This window comes from Pogoniulus pusillus, chromosome 17 (genome assembly GCF_015220805.1).
Source record: "Pogoniulus pusillus isolate bPogPus1 chromosome 17, bPogPus1.pri, whole genome shotgun sequence".
Taxonomy (NCBI): domain Eukaryota; kingdom Metazoa; phylum Chordata; class Aves; order Piciformes; family Lybiidae; genus Pogoniulus; species Pogoniulus pusillus.
Window position 1 is genome coordinate 3,062,074 of NC_087280.1, and position 25,196 is coordinate 3,087,269.

The following is a 25,196-nucleotide window of genomic DNA, read 5'->3' on the forward strand; positions in this document are numbered from 1 at the left end:
CCCCAAAGCTGATCCCTGCAGGGGTGACCTCCCAGCACGTACCAGGAGATCAAGCAGGAGGGTTGAAGCCCCTTCTTGACCTCTCCCACACCCATATCCATCCTGGATCTGCCATTCCAAGGGGTGAAGCACATCAGGCTGAGTCACCACACTCATTCCCTGCCCCCTTGATGCCCTTCCCATGGGAGAAGGACCAGCCTGAGAGCTTGGGGGGGGTGGCAGAGAGGATTGTTGCCCACAGCCCTGGTGCCACATGCCCTGGGCAGCCCAAGGCCAGCCAAGGAGCTGTGCCAGGCTGTGCTTTGTTTACTCACTCTCTGGCCTCCATCACATCTCTTAATCTCAGCCTTGCTGCAGCTCTCCTCCTCCTCTGCCCAAGGCCAGCAGGGGTTGTGCCCAGCCAGGGTAGCCCAACAGCAGGCAGCAAAGCCCTCTGCTGAGGGGCTGAACACCCCCCCCAAGGGCTGGCATTTGCAGGGATGGAGCCCCTTGAACCCCACAGCTCCTCTCCTCTCCTCTCCTCTCCTCTCCTCTCCTCTCCTCTCCTCTCCTCTCCTCTCCTCTCCTCTCCTCTCCTCTCCTCTCCTCTCCTCTCCTCTCCTCTCCTCTCCTCTCCTCTCCTCTCCTCTCCTCTCCTCTCCTCTCCTCTCCTCTCCTCTCCTCTCCTCTCCTCTCCTCTCCTCTCCTCTCCTCTCCTCTCCTCTCCTCTCCTCTCCTCTCCTCTCCTCAGGGGTGGAGACCCCTGAGTCCCACAGCTTGCAGGGATGGAGCCCCCTGAACCCCATAACTCACAAGGATGGAGCCCCCTGAGCCCTATAACTTAGATGGACGCCCTCAGCCCCACAGCTTGCAGACAGGGACCCTCCACAGACCCCACATCACTCACAGGGTGGGCAGAGATGAGCCCAGCTACAGGCAGGCTGCAGGGAAGGGCTGAAGAGTGAAACTGGCATCTGTTGGGCACCACAGAGCCAAAGCTGTCACCAATCTGCCAGGGAAGGCTTTATGGGAGCAGCTGCCAGGAGCAAAACTTTTGATTCCTGCTTCTTTCTTTGTGGGGTTTTGTTTTATCTCCTCCGCCAGGGTCTGGCCTTGGAGAAAGCAGGAGATGCCTGCTGTGCCCAAGCAGGCATTCCAGCCTCTGGGAATCTGGGGCAACCACCCACAAGAGTTAAGGGGCCTCAAAACCAGCTTTGGTAGCAGAGAATCAGGCAGGGTTTGAAGGGAGCACAAGGAGCAGGCAGTGCCAACCCCCCTGCCATGCCCAGGGACACCCTACCCTAGAGCAGCCTGACCACAGCCTCAGCCAGCCTGGCCTCAAACACCTCCAGCCATGGGGCCTCAACCCCCTCCCTGGGCAACCCATTCCAGCCTCTCACCACTCTCCTGCTCAACAACTTCCTCCTCCCCTCCAGCCTCACTCTCCCCACCTCCACCTTTGCTCCATTCCCCCCACTCCTGACACTCCCTCACAGCCTCAAAAGTCCCTCCCCAGCTTTTTTGGAGCCCCCTTCAGACCCTGCAAGGCCACCAGAAGGTCCCCTGGGAGCCTCCTCTGCTGCAGCCTGCACAGCCCCAACTCTTTCAGGCTGTGCTCACAGCAGAGCTGCTGCAGCCTCTCAGCAGCCTCCTGGCCCTGCTCTGGACACTCTCCAGCATCTCCACAGCCCTCTTGGCCCAGGGGCTCCAGAGCTGGATGCAGCACTCCAGGTGGGCTCTCAGCAGAGCAGAGCAGAGGGGCAGAATCCCCTCCCTGGCCCTGCTGGCCACACTGCTGCTGCTGCAGCCCAGCCTCTGCTTGGCTTTCTGGGCTGCAAGTGCTCACTGCTGGCTCCTGTGCAGCTTCTCCTCCAGCAGCACCCCCAAGTGCCTCTCCTCAGGGCTGCTCTCCAGCCTGGCACTGCCCAGCCTGCATTGCTGCTTGCCATTGCCTCCAGCCAGCTGCAGGACCTTGCCCTTGCTCTTGTTGCACCTCCTGAGCTTGGCTTGTGCCCACCTCTGCAGCCTGCCCAGCTCCCTCTGCATGGATCCTGCCCTCCAGCCTGGCTGCTGCACCACACAGCTTGGTGTGGGCAGCAAACTTGCTGAGGCTGCACTCAGTGCCTCTGCCCATGGCACCCACAGAGATGCTGACCAAGCCTGGGGCCAGGACTGATCCCTGAGGGACTCAGCCACTCACTGCCCAGCCTGGATTGGTGCTTGCCATTGCCCTGCCCCAGGCACTCAATGCAAAGCTGCTACATGGGCAGACCCCCATGGTGTTGCCCCCACCCCTTGCTTGCTGGCCATGGCTTGCAGTAAAGGAGGATGCACAGAAGACACTCTGAAGGTTGCTAGCAAGGGGTGGATCATGCAGCTGAGCTTTTGGTGGGGAGACCTGGGCTAGGCAAGGAGATTTCAAAGGCTCTTTTGCAATGCAGAAGATTAAGGCTGAGGAGGAAGCCTTTGGGGCTGGTCACTGCTGGGATCTCCTCCTGCTTGTCCTCAGGATTAGCTATCAGGGAGTTGAGTGGTATCAAACCCACCCAGGGAGGAGAGGGACAATAGATGCTGATAGATGGACCTTGGGATGCTCAGCCTGGTGGCAACCCCTCAGCTGAATTGCTCTGATGCTCCATGCCTCAGTCTGCCCTTCCCATGGCACTTCTGCTCTCTTTGGGAAGAGTTTTTGGCCAGGAGGGAAGGAAATGTTGGGAGCTTGCTGCAAGAGGTGACCTCACTGCTGTCTACAACAAGAGAGATGCTGAGGTGCTGGAAGGTGTTTGGAGAAGGGCAGCAAGGCTGGGGAGGGGCCTGGAGCACAGCCCTGTGAGGAGAGGCTGAGGGAGCTGGGGGGGTGCAGCCTGCAGCAGAGGAGGCTCAGGGCAGAGCTCATTGCTGCCTGCAGCTGCCTGCAGGGAGGCTGTAGCCAGCTGGGGTTGGGCTCTGCTGCCAGGCAGCCAGCAGCAGCAGAAGGGGACCCAGGCTGAAGCTGTGGCAGGGCAGGTCTGGGCTGGCTGTGAGGAGGAAGTTGCTGGCAGAGAGAGTGATTGGCACTGGAATGGGCTGCCCAGGGAGGTGGTGGAGTGGCTGTGGCTGGAGGTGTTGCAGCCAAGCCTGGCTGGGGCACTTAGTGCCATGGTCTGGTTGGTTGGGCAGGGCTGGGTGCTAGATTGGGCTGGATGAGGCACTCAGTGCCATGGTCTGGTTGGTTGGGCAGGGCTGGGTGCCAGGTTGGGCTGGATGAGGCACTCAGTGCCATGGTCTGGTTGGTTGGGCAGGGCTGGGTGCTGGGTTGGGCTGGCTGAGCTTGGAGCTCTCTTCCAACCTGCTTGATTGATCCTAGGGTTCTAAGGTTGGGCTTTGGGGTCCTGTCCCTGTGGCAAACACATCCCTGCTCTTACAGGTGTTGCTTGGTCAAAGAGCAGCTCACAGTGGGCAGAGGAGATGGCAAGAGTAGGGTCCTGCAGCTGGGGAGGAACAATCCCCTGCAGCAGGGCAGGTGAGGGTTGAGCTGCTGGGAGGCAGCTCTGTGGAGAAGGAGCCTGGAGTGCTGCTGGAGGAGCTGCCCATGTGTCAGCAATGGATATAAGGTGAAAAAGGCCAAGGTTCTCCTGGGGTGCATGAAGAAGAGGGTGGAGAGTGAGGGAGCTTCTTCTCACCCTCTCCTTCACCTTAGGTCAGGCCACCAGGGAAGGTGGCAGCCAGGGAAGGTGGCAGCCAGGGAAGGTGGAGGCCAGGGAAGGTGGAAGCCAGGGAAGGTGGAAGCCAGGGAAGGTGGAAGCCAGGGAAGGTGGTGCCCAGGGAAGGTGGTACCCAGGGAAGGTGGTACCCAGGGAAGGTGGTAGCCAGGGAAGGTGGTACCCAGGGAAGGTGGAAGCCAGGGAAGGTGGAAGCCAGGGAAGGTGGAAGCCAGGGAAGGTGGTGCCCAGGAAGTTGGTACCCAGGGAAGGTGGAGCCCAGGGAAGGTGGAGCCCAGGGAAGGTGGTGCCCAGGGAAGGTGGAAGCCAGGGAAGGTGGAAGCCAGGGAAGGTGGAAGCCAGGGAAGGTGGTGCCCAGGGAAGGTGGAAGCCAGGGAAGGTGGTACCCAGGGAAGGTGGTGCCCAGGGAAGGTGGTGCCCAGGGAAGGTGGAAGCCAGGGCAGTACTGGAGAGAGTCCAGGGGAGGCTCCAAAGCTGCTGAGGGGCTTGGAGCATGTGTGAGGAGCAGAAGAGCAGCCCCAGAGGGGCTCTGAGCAACGCTCAGCGAGAGCTAAAGGCTGAGGGGGCAAGAGGCTGGGGCCAGGCTCTTGTCAGCAGTGCCCAGGGCCAGGCACTCAGTGTCTCTGCCCCTGGCACCCCCCAGAGACGCTGACCAAGCCTGGTGCCAGGCCTGACCCCTGAGGCACTCTGCACACTTGGCCCATGGAGCTCCCAGCTCCTGCCAGGGGCACCCTAAAGAAATGCAACCCTTGGTTGGGGGGGGGGGGGAGGGGAAGCCAAACCCAACCTTTTGAACCACCTCCTCCCTCCTTCCTTCCCCCCCCCCACTCCCCACCCCCACCCAAACTCCTGCCGCTGCTGCTCAGGGAGCATCGCATCGCGCTCCAGAGAAGAGCCAGAGCAGGCAGGCAGGCAGGAGGCTGGCACAGTGCCCGGGAGAGGAGCCCAGCAGGGACAGTGGCACCTGTGGCACCCCCCCTGGGTGGGCTGGGACACTCACTCGTCCTGTGGCACGGCCGGTTCCAGGGGTTCATAGATGTACCAGTCGGAGAGGAGGTCCTCGGTGCCCAGCAAGCTGCCGTCCAGGGGAGCATCCTGAGCGCCGGAGCTGTTGGCTGCCATGGTCGGCACCTTCCTCCTGCCTTCCTCCCTTCCACGGGGGCTGGAGAGAGAGCCCCGAGGCTAGAAAGCGACCTCGAGTGTGGGTTTGGGGGGTGAAAGGCACCGAGGCCAGGGGATGGGGGGGATGGGCAAGGACACGGAGCTGGCCGAATCCAGCTGTGGCTGCAAGGATCCAGCTTTTATCTGGGCTGGGAGGGAGGGAGGGAGCAGTGGAGGAACATCCTCCCCCCCCCCCCCCCCCCCCCCCCCCCACCCCCTCTCTCTCCTTCAGCCTGGAGTGCTGAGGGCACACCTTAGTTTGGGGGGGGGGGGATGGGATGTGTGCGTCCCGTCCCGTCCCGTCCCGTCCCGTCCCACCCCCATCCCACCCTCTCCCTGCCCGCTGCTGGGCGCTGAGCCTTTGTTTGGGCTGCTTCGCAGCTCCCACGCCGGCAGCATCCCCAGAGCCAGCGCAGGGCTCACGTCCTGGCTCCATCAGCGGCACGGAGGAGATCTCAGCACGGCTCTGCCCCCCTCCTGCCCTCCTGTGTCTCCATGGTGCCCTTCTCTGCCCCCCTGCTGCCCTTCTGTGTCTCCCTGGTGCCCTTCTCTGCCCCCTGGTGCTCTTCTGTGTCTCCATGCTGCCCTTCTCTACCCCTAGTGCCCTTCTGTGCCTCCATGCTGCCCTTCTGTGTCTCCATGCTGCCCTTCTCTGCCCCCCTGGTGCCCTCCTGTGTCCCCCTGCTGCCCTTCTGTGTCTCCATGCTGCCCTTCTGTGTCTCCCTGGTGCCCTTCTCTGCCCCCTGGTGCTCTTCTGTGTCTCCATGCTGCCCTTCTCTACCCCTAGTGCCCTTCTGTGCCTCCATGCTGCCCTTCTGTGTCTCCATGCTGCCCTTCTCTGCCCCCCTGGTGCCCTCCTGTGTCCCCCCTCGGTGCCCTTCTCTGCCCCCCTGCTGCCCTCCTGTGTCCCCCTGCTGCCCTTCTCTGCCCCCCTGCTGCCCTTCGGTGTCTCCATGCTGCCCTTCTTTGCTCCCCTGGTGCCCTCCTGTGTCCCCCTGGTGCCCTCCTGTGTCCCCCTGGTGCCCTCCTGTGTCCCCCTGCTGCCCTTCTGTGTCCCCCTGCTGCCCTTCTCTGTCCCCCTGCTGCCCTTCTCTGTCCCCGTGGTACCCTTCTGTATCTCCATGCTGCCCTTCTCTGTCCCCCAGTGCCCTCCTGTGTCCCCCTGCTGCCCTTCTGTGTCTCCATGCTGCCCTTCTCCACTCCCCTGGTGCCCTCCTGTGTCCCCCTGGTGCCCTCCTGTGCCTCCCTGGTGCCTTCTGTGTTCCCCTGGTGCCCTTCTCTGCTCCCATGGTGCCCTTCTGTGCCTCCCTGGTGCCTTCTGTGTCCCTCCAGTGCCCTCCTGTGTCCCCCTGGTGCCCTTCTGTGTCTCCATGCTGCCCTTCTCTGCCCCCCTGCTGCCCTTCTGTGTCTCCATGCTGCCCTTCTTTGCTCCCCTGGTGCCCTCCTGTGTCCCCCTGGTGCCCTTCTGTGCCTCCCTGGTGCCCTTCTTTGCTCCCCTGCTGCCCTCCTGTGTCCCCCTGGTGCCCTTCTCTGTCCCCCTGATGCCCTTCTCTGCCCCCCTGGTGCCCTTCTGTGCCTCCCCCTGCACAGCAGCCAACCTCCCCCAGCCCCAGGATGCCAAGGTTCAGCCTTTCTCTCTCTGTCTCTCTGCAGGGACAGAGGAGAGAGGAGGATTTGTCACCATGCCAGACCCAACAGGCTCTTGTTTCTCCTTCTCCCACTGACTGGCTGATGACTTTGGCCCAGACAGCCTCACACCCTCTGCTGCTCCCCCACAGCTATGGCCCACCAGGTCAGCAGCCACCCCTCTTGGAAAGGCAGTGCCCAAAGGTGTCCCTCCTAATGCCAGGCAGCTCCAGGAGCCAACCCAGGAGCTGTGGACACCTCACCTGGCACCTTGGCAGTGTCCCCCCAATGCCAGGACACCTCACTCTGCACCTTGGCAGTGTCCCCCCAATGCCAGGCAGCTCCAAGAACCAACCCAGGAGCTGTGGACATCTCACCTGACACCTTGGCAGTGTCCTCCCAGTGCCAGGCAGCTCCAAGAACCAACCCAGGAGCTGTGGACTCCTGAACCTACACCTTGGCAGTGTCCCCCCAGTGCCAGGACACCTCACCTGACACCTTGGCAGTGTCCCCCTAAAGCCAGGCAGCTCCAGGAGCCAACCCAGGAGCTGTGGACATCTCACTTGACACCTTGGCAGTGTGCCCCCAGTGCCAGGCAGCTCCAGGAGCCAACCCAGGAGCTTTGGACATCTCACTTGACACCTTGGCAATGCCCTCCCAATGCCAGGCAGCTCCAGCAACCAACCCAGGAGCTGTGGCCACCTCACTTGACACCTTGGCTGTGTCTCCCCTGTGCCAGGACACCTCACCTGACACCTTGGCAGTGTGCCCCCAGTGCCAGGCAGCTCCAGGAGCCAACCCAGGAGCTGTGGACATCTCACTTGACACCTTGGCAGTGTCACCCCAGTGCCAGGCTGCTCCAAGAACCAATCCAGGAGCTGTAGCCACCTTCACCTGCCACCTTGGCAGTGTCCCCCCAGTGCCAGGCAGCTCCAGGAGCCAACCCAGGAGCTGTGGACATCTCACTTGACACCTTGGCAGTGTCACCCCAGTGCCAGGCTGCTCCAAGAACCAATCCAGGAGCTGTAGCCACCTTCACCTGCCACCTTGGCAGTGTCCCCCCAGTGCCAGGCAGCTCCAAGAACCAACCTAGGACCTGTGGGCACCTCACCTGCCACCTTGGCAGTGTCACCAGCCCCTCCTGGAGCTGCTTGGTGGCTCTAAAGGGAGGAAGGGCAGGAGATGGCTGAGTGGAGGCAGTAGCTCTGCCCCAGGCTGCTGTTTGCACAGCTGCTCTTCACCAGGGCCCCTGCTGGATGCTTCAAAGAGCTTCTCCAAGCCAAGGCTGTGGCCCTGCAGGGAGCCCTGTGCCTGGGCAGACAAATGGCACTTTGTCACCACAGCCACCCTGCCCCTGGATGTCACATCCCCAGTCGGGTTTTGAGGTTCCCTCCCTTCAGAGACTCCCTTTAGGTCAAGGACCTGGGAGCAGAGATCTTCACCTCCCATCCCAAAGAGCCAAGAGCTTGCTAGAAAGCAGATCCCTTCCCTCCTTGCCCCAACATGGGGTTGAGGTCAGGGTGACATCACTGTCCCACCCCCACCAACCTCCCTCCCCATCCCCCCCCCCCAAGCCAGATGGAGCCCAGAGCCCATCCTGAAGGCAGCCACAGACTCTCCTGCCCTCCCTTGGCTCTGCCTGCCTGAGGATGCTGCTGTGAGCTCACCTCCCAGGAATGCAGAGCTCCACTCCAAAGGTAGAAGGAGCCTGGGGAGCTCCTGGCACTGCACACAAGCTCCTTTCCACCCCCACAGAGGGGACACCAAAGCCTGGCAGAGCTTTGGGCTTTGGGTAGCTAAAGGCAGCCCTGGCATAGGGCAGCATCTTCCTGGGGATGTCCTTTGGTTCAGCCAGCAGTGTGGAGAGGAAGGATTCTGTCTGGCATAGCTGGCAGCTCCTGGCCTGGACAGACTCACTCTGGTATGGGCCAAGAACTGGTTGCAAGGCTAGGGCCAGAGAGTGGTGGTGAATGGAGCCACATCCAGCTGGCAGCTGGCACCAGTGCTGTGCCCCAGGGAGCAGTGCTGGGCACAGTCCTGGTCAATATCTCTATTGATGACCTGGAGAAGGGGATTGAGTCCAGCAGCAGTCACTTTGCAGATGGCACCAAGCTAGGAGCAGCTGTGGAGCTGTTGGAGGGTAGCAGAGCCCTGCAGAGGGACCTGGCCAGGCTGCATGGGTGGGCAGAGGCCAAGGGGATGAGACTGAACAAGGCCAAGGGCAGGTTCTGCACTTTGGCCACAACAACCCCAAGCAGCACTAGAGGCTGGGGCCAGAGTGGCTGAGAGCAGGCAGGCAGAGAGGGAGCTGGGGGTGGTGGCAGAGAGGAGCTGCAGAGGAGGCAGCAGTGCCCAGGTGGGCAGCAGAGCCAATGGCATCCTGGGCTGGCTCAGGAGCAGTGTGGGCAGCAGGACAAGGGAGGTTCTTGTGCCCCTGTGCTCAGCACTGCTCAGGCAACCCCTGCAGTGCTGTGTCCAGCTCTGGGCTCCTGCATTGCAGAGAGCTGCTGAGGTGCTGGAAGGTGTTTGGAGAAGGGCAGCAAGGCTGGGGAGGGGCCTGGAGCACAGCCCTGTGAGGAGAGGCTGAGGGAGCTGGGGGGGTGCAGCCTGCAGCAGAGGAGGCTCAGGGCAGAGCTCATTGCTGCCTGCAGCTGCCTGCAGGGAGGCTGTAGCCAGCTGGGGTTGGGCTCTGCTGCCAGGCAGCCAGCAGCAGAAGAAGGGGACCCAGGCTGAAGCTGTGCCAGGGCAGGTCTGGGCTGGCTGTGAGGAGGAAGTTGCTGGCAGAGAGAGTGATTGGCACTGGAATGGGCTGCCCAGGGAGGTGGTGGAGTGGCTGTGGCTGGAGGTGTTGCAGCCAAGCCTGGCTGGGGCACTTAGTGCCATGGTGTGGTTGGTTGGGCAGGGCTGGGTGCTAGGTTGGGCTGGCTGAGCTTGGAGCTCTCTGCCAACCTGCTTGATTCTAGGATTCTATGACCAGCTCCAAAAGCCAGCATAGGATTCTGCTCTGTCCCTCTGACCTCACCCCTAGCAGGAGATCATCATAGAATGAGTTGGAAAGGACCTTAAAAGATCATCATAGAGTTGGAAAGGACCTTAAGGATCATCATGGAATCATGGAATGAGTTGGAAAGGATCTTAGAGATCATGATAGAGTTGGAAAGGACCTTAAGGATCATCATGGAACGAGTTGGAAAGGACCTTAAAGATCATCATGGAATCATGGAATGAGTTGGAAAGGACCTTAGAGATCAGCAGAGTCATGGAATGAGTTGGAAATGACCTTAAAGGTCATCATAGAATCATGGAATGAGTTGGAAAGGACTTTAGAGATCATCATAGAGTTGGAGAGGACCTTAAGGATCATCATGGACTCATGGAATGAGTTGGGAAGGACCTTAAAGATCATCATAGAGTCATGGAATGAGTTGGGAAGGGCTTTAGAGATCAGCATAGAGTCATGGAATGAGTTGGAAAGGACCTTAAGGATCATCATGGAATCATGGAATGAGTTGGAAAGGACCTTAGGGATCATCATGGAATCATAGAGCTGGAAAGGGCCTTAAAGATCATCATAGGATCATGGAATGAGTTGGAAAAGATCTTAGAGATCATCATAGAATCATGGAATGAGTTGGAAAGGAACTTAAGGATCATCATGGAACGAGTTGGAAAGGACAGTAGAGATCATCATAGAATTGGAAAGGACTTTAAGGATCATTATTGAGTCATGGAATGAGTTGGAAAGGTCCTTAGAGATCATCATGGAACCATAGAGCTGGAAAGGGCCTTAAAGATCATCACAGGATCATGGAATGAGTTGGAAAGGACCTTAGAGATCATCATGGAATCATGGAATGAGCTGGAAAAGGCCTCAGAGATCAGCATAGAATGATGGAATGAGTTGGAACTGACCTGAGAGATCATCAGAGAATGATGGAATGAGTTGGAAAGGACCTTAAGAGATCATCTAGCTCCAACCTCCTTGCCATAGGCAGGGACACCTCCCACTAGCCCAGGTTGCTCAAAACCTCATCCAACCCAGCCTTGGACACTTCCAGGCACAAGATGTCCCCCAACTCCTCTGGGCAACCCCTTCCAGCATCTCAGCACCCTCAGAGTAAAGCACTTCTAAGGCCCAACCTAACCCTCTCCTGCTCTGGTTTCAAACCTTTGCCCTTTGTGCCCTTCTGAGAAGGCTCTCCCCAGTTTTCCTGCAGCAATATCCCTTTAGGGAGTGGAAAACCACTGGGAAGAGTTAACCCTCTTAGTCCTCCTCAAAAGAGGAGGAGGAGGAGGAGGAGGAGGAGGCAGCAGGTGCCAAAGCCTCAGCAGGAGCAGCATCCCCAGCCAGGGCAAGGCTACCTCTCCCCACCCTTGGCCCTGGCTCCTCCTGCCAGGGCTGAGCCAGGAGCTTCTCCCTGCCTTGCTTTTCCCACCTCCCCCCCTCCCCAGCCCGAAACTTGATCCCTTTGCTCCTCCACCTAACCTCTACCCAAACAGCCTCGCTCCTTTGATGGCAGCAGATTGATGGCTTCAATAAAGCTCCTTCATTTCCCACTTATCCATCACTCTCTGGGGAGCTTTTGCATCCCACCACCACCAAGGGATGCAGAGGGGAGGTGGTGCAGTGAGGATGGGGGGAGCCCAACCCCTCCTCCTCCTCCTCCTCCTCCTTCCTTCCTCCCCTTTAATGGTGATGCTTTGTGTAGAGCTTTTAATAAAAGTGATAAAGATCTCATTTCAGAGTTGTTCAGGGAGCCCTTGGGCTGGGGAAGGGGAGTGGGGGGGGAGGGGAGTAGAGGGGTGAGGAGGGAAGAGTTGTTTAAGTGAAATGCTCCTCTAATTCAATTGGCATCCTGCAGCCATGCTGCTGGCAGCTGGTCTGGGTCCTGCCAAGCCAGGGGTGGCACAGAGATGGCCTGGGTAGGCTGGCAGCCTGAGGATGGCTTTGGGGGAGGGCAAGCTGAGGGTGGCAACCAGGGGATGGCTTCATAGGAGAGCAGCCAGAGGATGGCTTTGGAGGAAGGCAGCCAGAGGATGACACTGGAGGAGGGCAAGCTGAGGTTGGCAACCAGGGGAATGGCTTTGGAGGAGGGCAAGCTGAGGTTGGCAACCAGGGGATGGCTTTGGAGGAGGGCAAGCTGAGGATGGCAACCAGGGGATGGCTTCATAGGAGAGCAGCCAGAGGATGGCTTTGTAGGAGGGCAACCAGAGGATGGCAACCAGAGGATGGCTTTGTAGGAGGGCAACCAGAGGATGTCTTCATAGGAGGGCAACCAGAGGATGGCAACCAGAGGACAGCAGCCAGAAGATGGCTTTGTAGGAGGGCAGCCAGAGGATGGTACCCAGAGGATGGCAACCAGAGGATGGCTTTGTAGGAGAGCAGCCAGAGGATGGCAACCAGAGGACAGCAGCTAGAGGATGGTAGCCAGAGGATGGTAGCCAGAGGATGGCAGCCAGAGGATGGCTTTGTAGGAGGGCAACCAGAGGATGGTAGCCAGAGGATGGTAGCCAGAGGATGGCAGCCAGAAGATGGCTTTGTAGGAGGGCAGCCAGAGGATGGCAATCAGAGGGTGGCTTTGTAGGAGGGCAACCAGAGGATGGCAACCAGAGGACAGCAGCCAGAGGATGGTAGCCAGAGGATGGTAGCCAGAGGATGGCAGCCAGAGGATGGCTTTGTAGGAGAGCAGCCAGAGGATGGCAATCAGAGGGTGGTAGCCAGAGGATGGCAGCCAGAGGATGGCTTTGTAGGAGGGCAGCCAGAGGATGGCAATCAGAGGGTGGCAGTCAGAGGATGGCTTTGTAGGAGGACAGCCAGAGGATGGCTTTGTAGGAGAGCAGCCAGAGGATGGCAATCAGAGGGTGGCTTTGTAGGATGGCAGCCAGAGGATGGCTTTGTAGGAGGGCAGCCAGAGGATGGCTTTGTAGGAGAGCAGCCAGAGGATGGCAATCAGAGGGTGGCTTTGTAGGAGGGCAGCCAGAGGATGGCAGCCAGAGGATGGCAGCCAGAGGATGGCAGCCAGAGGATGGCTTTGTAGGAGGGCAGCCAGAGGATGGCTTTGTAGGAGGGCAGCCAGAGGATGGCAATCAGAGGGTGGCTTTCTCAAAGGTCTCCAAGCCCTTTCTTGAAGGGGTTTCACCTGATGCTTGGAGAAGCAAAGCCCAGCCTCATGCCAACAGGAGCTGGGCCTGGTATCTCCATCCCCAGAGTCATGGAACCACAGAAGGGTTTGAGTTGGAAAGGTTCTGAAGACTCATCCAGTCCCACCCCTCCTGCCATGGGCAGGGACACCTCTCACCAGCCCAGGTTGCTCAAGGCCTCATCCAACCTGGCTCTGAACACCTGCAGGGAGGGGACAGCCACAACCTCCCTGGGCCACCCTCACTCTCCAGAGTTTCTTCCTCATCTCCAGTCTCAGTCTCCCCTCTCCCAGCTCAAAGCCATTCCCCCTCCTCCTGTCACTCCCAGCCCTTGTCTAAAGTCCCTCCCCACATTTCCTATAGCCCCCTCCAGGTACTGGGAGGTTGCTCTAAGGTCTCCTTGGAGCCTTCTCTCCTCCAGACTAAACAGCCCCAACTCTCCCAACCTGACCTCATAGTGAAGTCCACCAAACTCAGCCTCCCAGCCTCAAAAGGAGACCAGAAAGTGCTCAGCCAGGAAGGGCAAGAGGACAATCAGACCCATCCCTTCCCACCACCAACCTCACTGGCTCTGGGGCTCTCCAAGCACCAAAGATGCCCCAATCAGCCCTTGCCAAGGGCTTTCCCAGTGGGAAGATCCCATCCTGCTCCCAAGCTGCCCAGAGGAGCAGACACTCACTCTGGAGCCTGGGACCTCTAAGAAGTCATTGCCTGCCCTTCCCCCTGGGACAGGCTGAGAGCACTGAACTCATGGCACTGATGAGCTAATGCAGGCAAGCCTGTGGCTGGTGACCTCACACAGCCCACAGCTCTCCCCTTGGGAAAATCCCATTCCTGGGGTAGGGAAAAGTCCAGGGGGAGGTTTTTTTTTTGCATCCTGCTCTGCCTGTGTTTTCCTTCCTCTTCCTTCCTCCCATCCAACCTCTGCTCACCCTTAAATCCCTTCTGCACCTCGACTTCCACCTCCTCAGGGAGAGCCAGGGGGGAGCTGCTCCAACTCTTTCCTCTGCAGATCACAAATCCACCCTGGAGACCACAAACACACTCAGCAGAAAGCCAAACAAGTCTCTTTCTCTGCTGCCAAACTCAAGAGCAGCTTCAACACTTCAGCCCAAGAAGCTGTTGAAGGTTAGTGGTAGGCTCCTGGCTCTGCACCTGCTGCAGATGAAGCCCCCCCCACACCTCCACTCTCACAACCCTGCACCCTTCAACTCCTGCAAGGCAAGGGAGGGGGAAAAGGAGACCAAAGCATCCCATCAAAGCCACTCTGCAGCCTCCAACCCCTGCAAGGCAAGGGAGGGGGAAAAGGAGACCAAAGGATCCCACCAAAACCACTCTGCACCTTCCAACCCCTGCAAGGCAAGGGAGGGGGGAAAGGAGACCAAAGGATCCCACCAAATTCACCCTGCAAGGCAAGGGAGGGGGAAAAGGAGACCAAAGCATCCCACCAAAGCCACCCTGCAGCCTCCAACCCCTGCAAGCCAAGGGAAGGGGAAAAGGAGACCAAAGCATCCCACCAAATCCACCCTGCAAGGCAAGGGAAGGGGAAAAGGAGACCAAAGGATCCCATCAAAACCACCCTGCAAGGCAAGGGAGGGGGAAAAGGAGACCAAAGGATCCCACCAAAGCCACCCTGCAAGCCAAGGGAAGGGGAAAAGGAGACCAAAGCATCCCACCAAAACCACTCTGCAGCCTCCAACCCCTGCAAGGCAAGGGAGGGGGAAAAGGAGACCAAAGCATCCCACCAAAGCCACTCTGCACCTTCCAACCCCTGCAAGGCAAGGGAGGGGGAAGAGGAGACCAAAGGATCCCACCAAAACCAGTCTGCAAGGCAAGGGAGGGGGGAAAGGAGACCAAAGGATCCCACCAAAACCAGTCTGCAAGGCAAGGGAGGGGGAAAAGAAGACCAAAGGATCCCACCAAAACCACCCTGCAAGGCAAGGGAGGGGGAAAAGGAGACCAAAGTATCCCACCAAAACCAGTCTGCAAGGCAAGGGAGGGGGAAAAGGAGACCAAAGGATCCCACCAAATCCACCCTGAAAGGCAAGGGAAGGGGAAAAGGAGACCAAAGGATCCCACCAAAACCAGTCTGCAAGCCAAGGGAGGGGGAAAAGGAGACCAAAGCATCCCACCAAATCCACCCTGCAAGGCAAGGGAAAGGGAAAAGGAGACCAAAGGATCTCACCAAAGCCACCCTGCAGCCTCCAACCCCAGCAAGGCAAGGGAGGGGGAAAAGGAGACCAAAGCATCCCACCAAAACCACCCTGCAAGGCAAGGGAAGGGGAAAAGGAGACCAAAGCATCCCACCAAAAGCTGCTGAGAGTCACCTGTTGGCTTGGGGGTGGGATTGGGGGTTCAGGGATAGCTTCTGCTCCTGGGATGCTGGTGGGAAGTGAGCATCTCCCAGGGGGGGCAGCCAGCACCTCCCAGAAAAAGCCCTCTCCACCCACTCCCTACCCCCTCCTCAGCAGGGATTGCTCTCCCCCTCCCCAAAAAAAGGAGGCAAAATCCCAGTTGAAAAGATTTGGGGGGAGAGGGGAGTGAGGGGTGGGGGGGTGGGGGGGCAGCTCCCACCCCCAGTGCAGGATTTGCCTCCCCACAAGCAAAGAAGCTGCAGATTGCAGCTCTCCCTTGCAACCTGCAGCGATCAGCTCCGTAGGGGTGCTTCAGCTCAGCTCCCCTTCCCCCCTCCTCCTCCTCCTCCTCTTCCCTACCCCCAATCCATCCTAAGTTTGCACTAAGTGATGACAATAAGGAGAGGAGGAGAAGGAGGATGAGGAGGAGGGAGGAGGAGGATGAGGGAGGAGGAGGAGGAAGAAAAGGAGGATAAAAGCTCCCCCCCCAACGACAACCAAGGGAACACAAAACCCCAACCCCAAACCTGCAGCAAGTTACCTTCCTCCAACTGTCCTGGCAGGGCTGTCAGGAGCAGCAGTGGCTTGGCTAAGCTGGGTCTAAGCCGGGTCTAAAGCATCCACTGCCTGGAGCCTGAAGTGGCTGTGACCATCCAAGCTTAAAGGCAAAGTTCAGAGCAGCAAGGAGCGGCGGAACGGAGGCTGGCGGTGGCTCGGGGAACTTTATCCCCTCCATCGCCAGGAGGCCTTTGGCTGGGGGCCACCTTGGGGTTTAGAAACTCAAAAACAGCCAACCCCGTGCTCTGCTCTCCCTTTGATCAAGCAGAGCTTGACCCAGCCCCCTTCTTTCTTTTTTTTTTCTTCACTTCTTTCTTCTTCTTCATTAAGCAGAGCTTGACCCAACCCCCTTGTTTTCTTCTTCTTCTTCTTCCTTTCTCTTCTTCTTCTCCTTAATCTCCTTCTTCTCCTCCTTCTTCTCCTTAATCGTCTTCTTCTCCTTCTTTTCCTTCTTCTTCTTCTTTGTAATCTCCTTCTTCTCTTTCTTTTCCTTCTCCTTTTTCTCCTTCTTCTTCTCCTTCTCCTTCTTCTCCTTCTTTTTCTCCTCCTTCTCCTTCTCCTTCTCCTTCTCCTTCTCCTTCTCCTTCTCCTTCTCCTTCTCCTTCTCCTTCTCCTTCTCCTTCTCCTTCTCCTTCTCCTTCTCCTTCTCTTTTTTCTCCTCCTTCTTCTTCTCCTTCTTCTTCTTCTTTGTAATCTCCTTCTTCTCTTTCTTTTCCTTCTCCTTTTCCTCCTTCTTCTTCTCCTTCTCTTTTTTCTCCTCCTCCTTCTTCTTCTCCTCCTCCTTCTTCTCCTTCTTCTTTTTCTCCTTCTTTTCCTTCTCTTCCTTCTTCTCCTTCTCCTTCTCCTTGTCCTTGTCCTTCTCCTTCTCCTTCTCCTTCTCTTTTTTCTCCTTCTCCTTCTTCTTCTTGGCCCAGGGGTGAGTGCAGGCACTGAGGAAGACCAGGCAGTGAGGAAGATCAGGCAGTGAGGAGGATCAGGCAATGAGGAGGATCAGGCAGTGAGGAGGATCAGGCAGTGAGGAGGATCAGGCAGCTTTGCTGTGTCACCTTTCTCCACCTGCTCCTTGGCTACCACATCCTTCCCACCAGCTCCAGGCAGCCCAGGAGGTAGCAAGGTAGAAGTCCTCAGCAGGCAGTGAGGAGGATCAGGCAGTGAGGAAGATCAGGCAGTGAGGAGGATCAGGCAGTGAGGAGAATCAGGCAGTGAGGAAGATCAGGCAGTGAGGAGGATCAGGCAATGAGGAAGATCAGGCAGCTTTACTGCATCACCTTTCTCCACCTCCTCTTTGGACACCACATCCTTCCCACCAGCTCCAGGCAGCCCAGGAGGCAGCAACATAGAAGTCCCCAGAAGGCAGTGAGGAGGATCAGGCAGTGAGGAAGATCAGGCAGCTTTACTGCATCACCTTTCTCCACCTCCTCTTTGGACACCACATCCTTCCCACCAGCTCCAGGCAGCCCAGGAGGCAGCAACATAGAAGCAAAGTCTCTAACTTGGCCAAACAGATGCCCAGGCCACATGGAGCAGAGGAAAATTAATCAGGGTTGAAGGCTGAGCTTAATCTTTAGCCAAAACCTCGTGGCCCATGCTGAACAAAATGACCTGCAAGGTTGTTTGGTGGCTTTTTTCCCCTCCCTCTCCCCTCCTCCCTCCCTTCCTTCAGCTTCTCATCCTAACCCAGCTGTGTCCACGCTGGGCTTAGCCAAGTGACCCTTGCATAGGTGCACAGCAGCTCTCTGAGGCAGTTGTTGCCACAGCAAAACATCTCAAGGCACTCTAATGCCCAGCCTAGGTTGGCATTCCAGCAGGTTGGCATTTTGGGGCTCAAAACTGGCTGCACCCATGGAGGATAGAATCAGAGAAGGGTTTAGGTTGGAAGGGATCTCAAAGCTCAGCCAGTTCCAACCCCCCCTGTGCCATAGGCAGGGACACCTCCCACTAGAACAGGTTGCTTAAGGCTTCATCCAGCCTGGTCCTGAACACCTCCAGGGAGGCTGTGGAGATTTAAGATCCCTTCCAACCTGACCCATTTTGGGTTGGAACTGGATGATCTTTAAGATCCCTTCCAACCTGACCCATTTTGGGTTGGAACTGGATCATCATTAAGATCCCTTCCAACCTGACCTATTCTGGGTTGGAACTGGATGAACTTTAAGATCCCTTCCAACCTGACCCATTCTGGGTTGGAACTGGATGATCTTTAAGATCCCTTCCAACTTGACCCATTTTGGGTTGGAACTGGATGATCTTTAAGATCCCTTCCCACCCATTCTGGGTTGGAACTGGATGATCTTTAAGATCCCTTCCCACCCATTCTGGGTTGGAACTGGATGATCTTTAAGATCCCTTCCAACTCATTCTGGGTTGGAACTGGATGATCTTTAAGATCCCTTCCCATCAAACTCATTTAAAGCCAGGCTGGCTGAGGCTGTGGTCAGGCTGCTCTAGGGTAGGGTGTCCCTGGCCATGGCAGGGGAGTTGGAACTGCCTGATCTTTGTGCTCCCTTCCAACCCTGCCTGGCTCTATGATTCTTGGGGGCATAGATTCTGGCAGAGGTTCTTGCCTTGATGCTTTGAAGATCCCAGGGCTGCTCCCACAGCCACAAATGCAAACCAAAAAGAGCCCAAATCTTATGCCCCAGGGTCTCAGATGCTGTTTTTTATCCCCCAACCCACTCTCACCATCCCCAGCCCCCCTCCCCAGGATAATCTTGTTGTTCCAAGCTTGCAGCAGCATGAAGAGGCTGGAATGTGGAGCTTTGTCTAGGGAGCTGCCTTAGAGATGAGCCAGCTGCTAGCTCAGCTCCAGCCCCAGCTCAGGTTTCACTGCAAGCATCCCGACAGCTGTGGGAACTTGCTCCTCTCAGCAGCCACAGGGGCAACGAGATGTGACAGAATCATAGACTCAAGCAGGTTGGAAGAGAGCTCCAAGCTCAGCCAGCCCAACCTAGCACCCAGCCCTGGCCAGTCATAGAATCGAGCAGGTTGGAAGAGAGCTCCAAGCTCAGCCAGCACAACCTAGCTCCTCATCCTAAAGTCTTCTGCACACCTCCAGGGGTGCTGACTCCACCACTGCTCTGGGCAGCCTGCTCCTGTGTCTGATGGTTCCACTCAGGGACAAAATTGTTGCTAATATCCAACCCAAACTCCCCCCCCTGTGTAATTTAAGGCCATTTCCTCTTGTTCCATCACCAATCATCCAGCCTGGATGCAGCCAGCTACAGGTAACTCTTTCAGTAGCAGCCACAGGGCACAGCTAAGCTGAGCTGCTGCTGGAAGAGCCCAGAAGATGCTTCTCATAGAGTCAAGCAGGTTGGAAGAGAGCTCCAAGCTCAGCCAGCCCAACCTAGCACCCAGCCCTGCCCAACCAACCACACCATGGCACTAAGTGCCCCAGCCAGGCTTGGCTGCAACACCTCCAGCCACAGCCACTCCACCACCTCCCTGGGCAGCCCATTCCAATGCCAATCACTCTCTCTGCCAGGAACTTCCTCCTCACAGCCAGCCCAGACCTGCCCTGCCACAGCTTCAGCCTGGGTCCCCTTCTTCTGCTGCTGCTGGCTGCCTGGCAGCAGAGCCCAACCCCAGCTGGCTACAGCCTCCCTGCAGGCAGCTGCAGGCAGCAATGAGCTCTGCCCTGAGCCTCCTCTGCTGCAGGCTGCACCCCCCCAGCTCCCTCAGCCTCTCCTCACAGGGCTGTGCTCCAGGCCCCTCCCCAGCCTTGCTGCCCTTCTCCAAACACCTTCCAGCACCTCAGCATCTCTCTGCAATGCAGGAGCCCAGAGCTGGACACAGCACTGCAGGGGTGGCCTGAGCAGTGCTGAGCACAGGGGCACAAGAACCTCCCTTGTCCTGCTGCCCACACTGCTCCTGAGCCAGCCCAGGATGCCAGTGGGTCAGACTGTACTGGCATGTGGATAGCAGGATCCATGTGCAGCAGGGCAGGGGAGGGGTTGGCCCTGCTGGAAAGCAGCTCAGTCCACAGAGTGCTGGTGGGCAACAAAGGTCATCAGGAGTCAGCAGTGTGGCCAAGAAGGTCTGTGGTGTCCTGATGTGCACTAAGAAGAGTGTGACCAGCAGGACAAGGGAGGTTCTCCTTTCCCTCTGCTCTGCCCTGGTGAGGCCATCTCTGCAGTGTTGTGTCCAGTTCTGGGCTCCCCAGTTCAAGAGAGACAGGGAACTGCTGGAGAGAGTCCAGGGGAGGCTACGAAGGTGCTGCAGGGTCTGGAGCATCACTGAGGAGCAAAGGCTGAGAGCCCTGGGGCTGGGAGCCTGCAGAAGAGCAGCTCCAGAGGGGATCTGAGCAATGCTCAGCAAGAGCTAAAGGCTGAGGGGCAAGAGGCTGGGGCCAGGCTCTTGTCAGCAGTGCCCAGGGACAGGACAAGGAGCAATGGGCACAGACTGGAAGCCAGAAGGTTCCATCTGAACAGGAGGAGAAAGATGTTTGGTGTGAAGATGGAGGAGGCTTGGAGCAGGCTGCCCAAAGAGGCTGTGGAGTCTCCTTCTCTGGAGAGCTTCCAACCCTCACCTGGCCACTGTGCTGCTGGGCAAGCTGCTGTGGGTGCCCAGGAGGGGGTTTGGACTGGCTGAGCTCTGGAGGACCCTTCCAACCCTCACCTGGCCACTGTGGCACTGGGCAAGCTGCTGTGGGTGCCCAGGAGCGGGTTCGGACTGGCTGAGCTCTGGAGGTGCCTTCCAACCCTCACCTGGCCACTGTGGCACTGGGCAAGCTGCTGTGGGTGCCCAGGAGAGGGTTCAGACTGGCTGAGCTCTGGAGGTGCCTTCCAACCCTCACCTGGCCACTGTGGCACTGGGCAAGCTGCTGTGGGTGCCCAGGAGGGGGTTTGGACTGGCTGAGCTCTGGAGGACCCTTCCAACCCTCACCTGGCCACTGTGGCACTGGGCAAGCTGCTGTGGGTGCCCAGGAGAGGGTTCGGACTGGCTGAGCTCTGGAGGTGCCTTCCAACCCTCACCTGGCCACTGTGGCACTGGGCAAGCTGCTGTGGGTGCCCAGGAGAGGGTTCAGACTGGCTGAGCTCTGGAGGTGCCTTCCAACCCTCACCTGGCCACTGTGGCACTGGGCAAGCTGCTGTGGGTGCCCAGGAGAGGGTTCAGACTGGCTGAGCTCTGGAGGTGCCTTCCAACCCTCACCTGGCCACTGTGGTACTGGGCAAGCTGCTGTGGGTGCCCAGGAGGGGGTTTGGACTGGCTGAGCTCTGGAGGTCCCTTCCAACCCTCACCTGGCCACTGTGCTGCTGGGCAAGCTGCTGTGGGTGCCCAGGAGGGGGTTTGGACTGGCTGAGCTCTGAAGGTCCCTTCCAACCCTACCTGGCCACTGTGCTGCTGGGCAAGCTGCTGTGGGTGCCCAGGAGAGGGTTTGGACTGGCTGAGCTCTGGAGGACCCTTCCAACCCTCACCATGCTGGCACTCAGATGGCTCCATGCCCCATATATACTTGTTGGAAGTTGATGCATCTGTCAGCTTCAACCCCAGAAGCTCCTGGAGGCTCTGCAGCATGCAGCAAACCCTTCTGTGGTGGATCTCTGAGGGAAAAGAGCTTGAGGAGCCTCCAGTCCCCCTCCCACCCACTCCCTGCAGGGCCACACACCTTGCCTCAGCACGCCCTGTGCACACAGGTCTGTGTGCCTGGCATCACCCTGGCTAGCCTGGGGCTGTTTGCTGGAAGGCAGCCACCACTTTGCCTCTTGTTACCTGGTTTGTTACCAGCAAACAAACTGCAGTTCAGAGCTCTCATCTTTGCTCAGTGGAGCAGGAAAAGCTCTCAGCATCTCCTCCCTGTGCCCGAGGAGGCTTTTTCAGAGGCTGGGATTTCTCTCCCTTTGCTTGCTGCCTCTGACAGCTGCCAGCAGGTCCCCAGAGGCACCCTCCAGGCATTCACCTGCTGAGAAGGAGAAAGTGGCAGAGAAGCTGCTTCAGCTGCCCCAGGCTGCCAGGAGGGCTTGCTGCAGGGCAGAGACCTGCAAAGTGCCAGCTGCTGAGAAAGGTCCCTCTGCAGGTCCCATCCCTCTGCCCCCATGGCAGGCAAGGCAGGGGAGCCTCACATCCCCCTGGCCCTGCAAAGCTCTCGCCTGAGAGCTGAAGAGAAGACCCTGGACTTTGAGTTTGAGGTGCTGAGTGCCCAGTTTAACCAGAGGGGCTGCTATGCCCTGAGGCTCACCGTGGAGAACCCCCTGCTGGAGGGCTCCGGTGCTGGCATCCAGCTCCACGTGGACCGCGGGGAGGTGGTCCAGAGCTGCACCAGCACCACCGACACCATCGAGCAGAAAGACCTCAACCACATCTACTCCTTCCAGAAGAGGAAGTTCACCTTCACCCTGCCCAGAGGTAAGGGGCTGGAGGGCACTCCTCAAGGCTGGGTTGATGAGGAGGGGGACCCAGGAGCATGGCTCTGCAAGGAGAGGGGCTTGTCCTGATGCCTGCACCACGCTCCCCAAGCTGGAGGCAAGGCTGGCTGAGCTTAGTGGGGTGGGTAAGACAAAGTTCAAACTGAGAGTGGAGAGCTTGAAGGTACCCAACCACCATCACCCTCCCAAAATCTGCAATCATGGAACCATCTGGTGGGAAAAGCCCTTCAGGGTCAGGTCCAACCAGAACCTGCCACCTGCCAGCACACAACTGTTAGCCTAAGCTCCTCATCCTAATGTCTTCTGCACACCTCCAGGGGTGCTGACTCCACCACTGCTCTGGGCAGCCTGCTCCAGGGCCTGATGGTTCCCCTCAGGGATAAAATTGTTGCTAATATCCAACCCAAACTTCCCCCCCTGTGCAATTTAAGGCCATTTCCTCTTGTTCCATCACCAATTATCCAGCCTGGATGCAGCCAGCTACAGGTAACTCTTTCAGTGGCAGCCACAGGGCACAGCTAAGCTGAGCTGCTGCTGGAAGAGCCCAGAAGATGCTTCTCATAGAGTCAAGCAGGTTGGCAGAGAGCTCCAAGCTCAGCCAGCCCAACCTAGCACCCAGCCCTGCCCAACCAACCACACCATGGCACTAAGTGCCCCAGCCAGGCTTGGCTGCAACACCTCCAGCCACAGCCACTCCACCACCTCCCTGGGCAGCCCATTCCAGTGCCAATCACTCTCTCTGCCAGCAACTTCCTCCTGGACCTGCCCTGGCACAGCTTGAGCCTGGGTCCCCTTCTTCTGCTGCTGGCTGCCTGGCAGCAGAGCCCAACCCCAGCTGGCTACAGCCTCCCTGCAGGCAGCTGCAGGCAGCAATGAGCTCTGCCCTGAGCCTCCTCTGCTGCAGGCTGCACCCCCCCAGCTCCCTCAGCCTCTCCTCACAGGGCTGTGCTCCAGGCCCCTCCCCAGCCTTGCTGCCCTGCTCCAAACACCTTCTAGCACCTCAGCAGCTCTCTGCAGTGGAGTCCAGAGCTGGACACAGCACTGCAGGGGTGGCCTGAGCAGTGCTGAGCACAGGGGCACAAGAACCTCCCTTGTCCTGCTGCCCACACTGCTCCTCAGCCAGCCCAGGATGCCATTGGCTCTGCTGCCCACCTGGGCACTGCTGCCTCCTCTGCAGCTCCTCTCTGCCACCACCCCCAGCTCCCTCTCTGCCTGCCTGCTCTCAGCCCCTCTGGCCCCAGCCTCTAGTGCTGCTTGGGGTTGTTGTGGCCAAAGTGCAGATCCCTGCCCTTGGCCTTGTTCAGTCTCATCCCCTTGGCCTCTGCCCACCCATGCAGCCTGGCCAGGTCCCTCTGCAGGGCTCTGCTACCCTCCAACAGCTCCACAGCTGCTCCTAGCTTGGTGTCACCTGCAAACTGACTGCTGCTGGACTCAATCCCCTGCTCCAGAGCATCCATAAAGATGTTGAATAGGACACCAACACACACAGACAGACAGAGAGCCAGGCACAGACAGACAGACAGACACATAGACAGACAGACAGACATGCACACAGACAGACAGACAGAAACAGACACACACACACACACACACAGAGCCAGGCACAGACAGACAGACACAGACATAGACAGACATGAACACAGACAGAAACAGACACACACACACAGAGGGAGCCAGGCACAGACAGACAGACACATAGACAGACAGACAGACAGAAACAGACACACACACGCACAGAGCCAGGCACAGACAGACAGACACATAGACAGACAGACAGAGACACACACACACACACACACACAGAGGCACAGACAGCCAGACACAGACATAGACAGACAGACAGACATGCACACAGACAGACAGACACACAGACAGACACTCACACATGGACAGACAGACAGACAGAGAGTCAGAAACAGACACACACACACACAGAGCCAGGCACAGACAGCCAGACACATAGACAGACAGACAGACACACAGACAGACAGACACACATGGACAGACAGACAGACAGAGTCAGAAACAGACACACCCACACGGCCAGACACGCACACAGCCAGACAGGCACAGAAGGACAGACAGACACATGGACAGACAGGCACAGACACAGGCAGACAGACAGACAGACAGACAGACAGACAGACACACAGCCAGCCAGCAGCCTTTGAGCCCTGTGGCTCCCGGCAGGCTTCTGCAAGAACGACAAGAACCACGACGTGAGGCTGCGCGTCGAAGCCCTGCGCTTCCCGGGGATGAAGGCAGAGAGGACGGCCAAGGGGAAGAGCGGCAAGAGGGTGGGCCAGGCCTTCATTGCCATCTACCCCCGCCCCAACCAGCCCAGGATGAAGCTGTCGGCCGGCAAGGACGAGGATTGGTACCGCTACAGCGCCGTGACGGCTCTGCTGCGGGTGGGCAGCCAGCAGCCTGCCATGCACTGCGGCCGCTTGGCTTTTAGCGCTTCCCTCCACGAGCACCGCCCTCCCGTCCTGCCAGCCTCACCCCAAACACCAGGCAGCCAGGAGGAAGGGCATCTGCAAGCAGCTGGCACGACCCCGGCATCCCCGGTCCTGGCCATCCCTGCCTGCAACCGCTCGCTGCCAACGCCCGAGTCCGCCTACCACTCGCTGCCCGCCCGGGGCCGTGCCCGCTGCCTCCAGGTGGGAGAGCTGGGGGGTGCTGTGCTCTGGTGAAACAGGAGAAGGATGATCTGCTTCAGCCTGGATTTGGGGGGGTTGTTAAAGCTGATTTGGGGATGATGAGGGCTGGTTTAATCCATCTCCTGGCCAAAGATTGTCCCCTGAAGGGTGAGCTCCTGAGCCCAAGTGATAGAGGATGGAGCTGGGATGCAGATGGAGTGGGGATGCAGATGGAGATGATATGTGTATGGAACTGGAATGTGGATAGAGCTGGGATGCGGATGGAGATGGGAAGCAGATGGAGATGGGATGCAGATGGAGCTGGGATGCGATGGAGTTGGGATGCAGATGGAGCTGGGATGAGATGGAGCTGGAATGCAGATGGAGTCAGGATGTGGATGGAGTTGGGATGAAGAGGGAGTTGTAATGTGATGGAGCTGGGATGCAGAGAGAGTTTGGGATGCAATGGAGTTGGGATGCAGATGGAGATGATATGTGTATGGAACTGGAATGTGGATAGAGCTGGAATGTGGATAGAGCTGGGATGCAGATGGAGCTGGGATGCGGATGGAGATGGGAAGCAGATGGAGCTGGGATGTGATGGAGATGGGATGCAGATGGAGCTGGGATGTGATGGAGTTGGAATGCAGATGGAGCTGAGATGTGGATGGA

The 25,196-nt window shown here is 58.3% G+C and overlaps 2 protein-coding genes across 2 annotated transcripts in view; one reads left to right on the forward strand and one right to left on the reverse strand.

Annotated features, from left to right (window-relative positions):
• Nucleotides 1–4,802, reverse strand: part of STRA6 (signaling receptor and transporter of retinol STRA6) — a 34,545-nt gene extending 29,743 nt beyond the window's left edge. The window contains exon 1 of the mRNA XM_064157094.1: nucleotides 4,681–4,802. Coding sequence (XP_064013164.1) covers nucleotides 4,681–4,802 — 122 coding nt within the window. The remainder of the gene's footprint in view (nucleotides 1–4,680) is intronic.
• A 16,753-nt stretch (nucleotides 4,803–21,555) lies between these two features.
• The window catches only part of CCDC33 (coiled-coil domain containing 33), an 83,351-nt gene continuing 79,710 nt past the window's right edge, over nucleotides 21,556–25,196 (forward strand). The window contains exons 1-2 of the mRNA XM_064158175.1: nucleotides 21,556–21,865; nucleotides 24,076–24,545. Coding sequence (XP_064014245.1) covers nucleotides 21,556–21,865; nucleotides 24,076–24,545 — 780 coding nt within the window. The remainder of the gene's footprint in view (nucleotides 21,866–24,075; nucleotides 24,546–25,196) is intronic.